This window comes from Lineus longissimus, chromosome 16 (genome assembly GCF_910592395.1).
Source record: "Lineus longissimus chromosome 16, tnLinLong1.2, whole genome shotgun sequence".
Lineage (NCBI taxonomy): Eukaryota > Metazoa > Nemertea > Pilidiophora > Heteronemertea > Lineidae > Lineus > Lineus longissimus.
The window spans coordinates 7986235-7993245 of NC_088323.1; the positions used below are offsets into that span (position 1 = coordinate 7986235).

The window sequence follows — 7011 nt, forward strand, 5'->3', positions numbered from 1 at the left end:
CCGTTTTCGATAAAATTTTTATGGTAGGTACTCCTAGCAAGGATACTTCCCATGTCGTACGGGTTTTAGATTCGACCTAGTTTTTAAGGTCACAGAGGTCAGTCAAATGGTGTAAATTGGCCGTTTGAGTGTAACTATGGCACGTTTCTTAACCGCTAAAGCTATGAACTTGAAATTTGGTGCACATGACTCCCTTTGTTATATAACCGCAGACACCGAATTTCGGTCTGATCTGATTCTAGACTTGGCCACCAGGGGGCTAAAACTAAAAAAGGTAAAAGTGCAATATCTTGCTAATTATTGCCTTGCTTTCGATGAAATGTTAATAGTAGGAACTCCTAGCAAGGATACGTCACATATCCTATGGGCTTTTGATTTGACCTGGTTTTCAAGGTCACAGAGGTCAGTCAAATGTTGTAAATTGGCCGTTCGAGTGTAACTATGGCACATTTCTTAACCGCTTAAGCTATGAACTTGAAATTTTATGCACATGACTCCCTTTGTTATATAACCGCAGGCACCGAATTTCGGTCTGATCTGATTCTAGACTTGGCCACCAGGGGGCTAAAACTAAAAAAGGTAAAAGTGCAATATCTTGCTAATTATTGCCTTGCTTTCGATGAAATGTTAATAGTAGGAACTCCTAGCAAGGATACATCACATATCCTATGGGCTTTTGATTTGACCTAGTTTTCAAGGTCACAGAGGTCAGTCAAATGTTGTAAATTGGCCGTTCGGGTGTAACTATGGCACATTTCTTAACCGCTTAAGCTATGAACTTGAAATTTGAAACACATGACTCCCTATGTCATGTAACCGCGGACACCAAATTTCGATCCAATCTGATTCTCGACTTGGCCACCAGGGGGCCAGAAGTGGAAACCTGAAAGGTGTGATATCTCTCTTATGACTGACTCGTTTTCGATAACATTTTGATGGTAGGTTCTCCTAGCAAAGATACATCACATATCCTACGGGTTTTTGATTTGTCCAAATTTTCAATGTCGCATAGGTCAAATGGCGTAAATTGGTCGTTTCAGTGTAACTATGGCACGTTTCTTAACTGCAAAAGCTTTGAACTTGAAATTGAAGTACACATGACTCCCTACGTCATGTAACCTCGGACACCAAATTTCGATCCGATCTTATTCTCGACTTGGCCACCAGGAGGCCAAAACTAAAAAAGGGAAAAAGTGCAATATCTCGCTTAGCCTATTAGTGACTTGTTTTCGATGATATATGTGTGGACGTTACTCCAAGCAACGATACATCTCATGTCGTACCGACTTTGGTTTGACCTACATACTCTACATGTTGCACATTTCTTAACCAGGATGAATTCCTAACCGCCAAATATTGATACGGTGAGCACAATGCCCCTTGACGATTTCATTTTTGGTAAAGTACAGCCTAGAGAGGTACGGGACCCGTATCCTTGGGTCAGAATGCTAAAGGTACGGGAGTTATTTTGCGCATGCCCAAAACGTTGTTGTCACTCAACTGCGGCTTAGAAATAATACTCTTCACAATGACAGTGTGCGCTTCTTTGATTTAGACAATTTAAACAACCAAAATTTAGTAAATTGTGCGAGTGTGAGAATATTTGTCAAGGAACAGACAAAGGGCTTCATACAAAAGGTCCACACATTAAACTCCGTTGCTGTGTGGATCAGAATTACGTCTGAAACATTGAAAAAACAAACATTGACAAAACGAACATCAACAAAACAAAAGATAGACAGAACAAACATTAACAAAACAAACATTAACGAAACAAACATTGACAAAGCAAACATAGACAGAACAAACATTAACAGAACAAACATTACCAAAACAAACATTAACAAAACATACATTAACAAAACAAACATTAACAAAACAAACATTAACAAAACAAAAGATAGACAGAACAAACATTGACAAAACAAACATTAACAAAACAAACATTGAGAAAACAAACACTGACAGAGCAAACATTGACATAGCAAACATAGACAGAACAAACATTGACAGAACAAACATTAACAAAACAAACATTAACACAACAAACATTAACACAACAAACATTAACAAAACAAATATTAAGAAAACAAATATTACCAAAACAAACATTAACACAACAAACATTAACACAACAAAAATTAACAATACAAACATTAACAAAACAAATATTAACAAAACAAACATTGACAAAACAAATATTAAGAAAACAAATATTACCAAAACAAACATAGACAGAAGAAGCACAGACAGAACAAACATTGACAAAACAAACATTGACAAAACACTACATAGACAGAACAAACATTGACAGAACAAGTCCAAACAACCAAAGTCAAAGCCAGGTGTTGAAAATAAATATTGCCAAACAAAGCAAACAAAATCATCTATGATAGACTTCCAATCATGGCGACAACTCGAGGCACTGAGTTCAGGACAGTGAACAAGCATTGTTCAGTGTTGGTATAATGTACATGTGTCTGTCATTCTACCAGACGGGTTTTGAAATGTTAGTGCCAATTATTCTGTCACACCACCTCCGTCTTTCAATGGCTCAGAGGCACACAACAGAAATTTTGCCAGTATATTGTGGATAACAAAAGGGCAGACTTAATTTAAGTTCGTTTGGGTTTTATTGTTTCTGTTTTACAGTTGAATTGGACATATATCAATATATATTTAGATACCCAAAAGAGCATTCTACGCAACGCACGTTAAGTCTTTCTCGAAGGCCTGGTAGGTTGGTTCATTCCCGTCCTCGTCTCGGCATTTCCCAGACGCACAAGTAGCGTTCACGGTGCATTTGGACCCAATTGATGCTTTGGTGCTCCCCATGTAGCTGAAATGAAATAGGACAATTGTGACGAAAACAAACTTCAAGCAACGTGTGAAGTTTTACTGGAGGCAAATTGTAATTGATTTCTGAGGTGGTTCTGTATACTCTGAATAATTGTGTCTGTGGATTGATGAGTTTAGCTAGGTCATTCTACCAGACGGGTTTTGAAATGTTAGTGCCAATTATTCTGTCACACCACCTCCGTCTTTCAATGGCTCAGAGGCACACAACAGAAATTTTGCCAGTATATTGTGCAATACCTTTATATCAGATATTGCGGAAGTCGTCACATTGAGGAAAAAAACAATCCTATCAGAATAATATTTTCAACCTAATTCCGAGCAATTCATAACTAATAATGCTTACATTAAAGACTGTTTGATAATTTTGGAATGATTTTTTTCATTAATTTTTCCAGAAACTCGAGGTTTTTCAGACATTTCCCTTGACTAACCGGAGTCAAACATACCCAGTTCAGTAATCAGGTGATATGCTAAATTACTTTAAGTGACGTCACAAAAAATTAATTGATTCGATTTAAAAAGCAATATCCTTGCTGCAGATGACCTGACAAAAGCAGGATTTTCATTGTATTTTGTCTTTTTTCCAACGTCTTATAGTTTATAATTTTGATTATCTCTCAATTATTGAAATATAAATATTTGAATGTTGTTGCCATCTTGTATGTTCCCTTTTCTATTGATTTCATTGCTTTAGATTGCTATACATGTAATGATAGTCCTACATAACCAAGATTTAAAAAGACGGCGTGTGGATGCATGATTGACCCCCCCCCCCCCCCCTCTCCCGAGTGAATAACCTCGAAAATCAGGATGGAGTCATCCCTAACTTCATTTTCTGGAAGGGGAGAATAATCCCGTGATTCAACTATACAAAATGTACTGCATTTCCTGGAAGGGGACAATAATCATGTTTCAGGTTTTTTTTAAATGTTCACTGAGAGGTTACAGTCCAAATCACAAGTGACATCCCTTCTGTGCTGCGCGCTAGTGACGCGAGAGTGATATAAGTTAGGGGTTGCATATACAAACGGGGTCATTTGAGATAATAGCGAGTTTCCATAAATCTCACGAATTACGTATATTACGAATTGCTATTTATCCATAAAAATGACCACAAGAATGGTTTCTAAGCTGATCAACATCCGCTACCCTGAGAAGGGTCAATCAGGATCTAAAGTTCTTCAACCAAACCACTGTAATTTTTTAGACGCAGCGAGTGTTGAATTCGTTGTGACGAATTGGCGGAGTCGTTACGAATTAGTCTACATTGTCACATCCTGAGATACAGGTTTTTGATACTCCTACATCGTATACAAAAGTTTGAAAATCAAGAGGCGGAGTATATTTAAAACCACTGATTATGTCAAGATGCATTGTTGTAGGATCCGTTTTCAATGAGACCGGAACTGGACGAAAGCATTAATTTCTAATACATAACTCAAGACACAGCTGGCTGCAAAATGGAACGCGAGTTCCCTCGTAATTATAAGTTCGTAATTCGTATTTCATATTCGTGAGATTTGATCAACTCGGTAATTTGAACGTCAACGTGTAATATGTAGGGAATTGTGGCTGTGTTTTGTCAAATCATGCATGTTCACGTCGTATTTTGTCAGCTTCACTGGCCTACTAATAAGTTGTCAGGAAGACAGTGCAGACTAACCAAAACGTAAAATTTAGTGGTAGCGGTCGGTAAAATGTACTTAAATTCGTGACCAATCACACCGTCCATACAGGCACCATCTATATTGAAGAGGTTCCATCCGTACTGGCGCATATCTGGATGGGCGCGGCACTGCGGTGGTCACTGCTAGTGCTAGTAACGTTACATCGAGAGCAAACACACGACGTTCAGCATAACTACAATACATGTAAGCCTAGCACAACAAGGAAGGGATTATTTAAGTAAGCGTTGATGTCATCTTGATAATCACTTGATCATGAAGTGTTAAATCCATTTGCCACATACTCAGACAAATCTGTATTTTGGCCTAGCGCTTTTAGATAAATGTAGAAATTTTGATTTACTCACCCATTGCCCTGAACAGCAGACAGCAGAAGAGCAGCAACAATGACGAGGAGGAATACCTTCATTTTGGATTGGTTATGGAGGCGTGGTTGGAGCTAAAACAAAATTGGAAAGCATCAAACACGTTCAGAAGAATAGTTTACTGATGAACCAGAAGAAGAACAAACATACTGCAGTAAAAAGTCGCCCATTCCTTTAACACAATAGGACAGTTATAGTTACGGAGCTAGATTCTATTATTTAAATGATCTGAGGCCAAAAGGGGTTGATCAACGTTTTGAAGAATAATATATTGGGTTGTACAAATTATGGAACCGGTAAAGAAGCTATAAAAATCACATTTTTATATTTAGAAGTATGAGTTATTAAATCAGTCCTCATCAGTGAGACGTCTTGGGTTTAGCAATTTATTGCGGTGCTTGGGGTGAGAAAACCAATACCCCCCCCCCCCCCCCCGTTCAATATCAATTCCTTCAACCTAGGTAAGCCCAATCACTCCAGTATTGGCGAGTGCGTTCACCGTGTGACAAAGTAGGGTCATTCACACGGGCCAAACTGATCTTGACCAAACATATAACCTGCAGCCTCGTGTCGATGATGAAGGCTGCAATTCGATTGAGCAATGAAAGGGGTGGTAAATGAAAAAGGGAGAATGACGAAATAGGTGATCGTGGGAGAGTGTATATACTATAAGGCAAAGTTTCTAGTCCGTGAGCCCAGAAATTTGGATGACACGGGTTGGTGATAAAGTCTTCTGTACTAAGTATAAATAGCCGAATCCAACAAGATTACCCAGACTTGAAGGATTCCCGCTCGCGAGGTTTAGACGTGTTCAGGTTATCACCACAAAATAAATGCAAGGTATCACCAAGCGCGGTCAGAACCAGACACACCAGAGAATCAACAAAGTCCGCCTGGTGTCGATCAAGACATTTCATTTTCTTATTCAATAAAATGGGGGACGTAAACTGAAGAGGAGGAGAGCATCGTGCACAACTTCCGGTCCAGCAATATTTTTTACCCCAGGATTCTATCATAATAACATTATGCGTTTTCTACTTTAACAATTGTTCAGCGAAATAGAAAAGTTGACAGCTAATAAGTACTTTTTTAGTAATCATCCGACACCCCTTCATACAAGTCACTTGATCAACTGCAAATGCGGTAAAGCCCGCAGCACACTAGCCGCCAACTTTGGCGACAAGAAGCGTTCAGCTGACGCCTCTAGACGCCGAAGTTGGCGGCCAGTGGATCACGGTCAGAGCACACCTGCCCAGAATCGGCGTCCAGTAGCGTCTTTTCCGCCACTTTAGGCTGCCATTTTGAAATCATGTGACATCAAGACGCATACTGATTGGCCATAGCCTCGCCGCCGACGCCAATTCAGGCGGCAATCCGTAGCACACCTGGCTTCTTCTTGCGTTCAAAGGCGGCGACACGCGTCAAAAATCAAACATCTTAGATATTTGGCGTTTAGTTGCGGCAAGTCGCGTTCGCCGACGCCGTTCGTAGCAGACCAGGGATTTTTCAGGCGTTCAGGACTCTTGCGGCAAAAAACGCTTGTGAACGCCGAAGTTGGCGGCTAGTGTGCTACGGGCTTAAGCGCGACTTGTTTTAAATTTGACTACAGTAAAATAATTTTGTGTGTAAATCACCATGCCACCGAGGAAGATGCGAGGATAAATTTGGGCAGAAAACGCTTACCTTAAATAAATCGAGAGCCTTGCGGAGAAGATTCGTGATGACGTGACCGTACTGCTTGGAGTCCAATGCCGGATGATTGGAAGCCTGGTTAGGCCTAGTATATATGTAGGTTCCGGATACGCATAGGATTTCTGCGCGGACAAGTGTCGCAAATCGTGGTAAATTCCTTTTCGTATACATATTCTGTACCCGCTTAGCTCGAACCTCCACCTGTCACACTTGATGACTGAAGTGATTCGACATGTTCCGCACTTGATGCAAATTTTCACCGATCGTGCATAATGTTACCAGTAGCCTTACCACGCTTCATGCTGATTTGATGAGTAAATCGTGTGCAGCAGTGTATTGATGTACATACATGACGTGTTGACAAATTTCATTGGTATAACAGCCATTTTTTTCTTTGGTTACTTTTGTTT

At 39.8% G+C, this 7011-nt stretch overlaps 1 protein-coding gene across 1 annotated transcript; it reads right to left on the reverse strand.

Annotated features, from left to right (window-relative positions):
* Window positions 1-2610: 2610 nt before the first annotated feature.
* Window positions 2611-6787, reverse strand: LOC135500620 (uncharacterized). The gene is made up of 3 exons (XM_064792168.1): window positions 6593-6787; window positions 4892-4983; window positions 2611-2839 (listed from the first exon to the last, which is right to left on the reverse strand). Exons 1-3 carry the CDS (start codon window positions 6770-6772, stop codon window positions 2701-2703), a joined length of 411 nt encoding a protein of 136 aa, XP_064648238.1. The 5' UTR covers window positions 6773-6787; the 3' UTR covers window positions 2611-2700.
* Window positions 6788-7011: the final 224 nt, after the last annotated feature.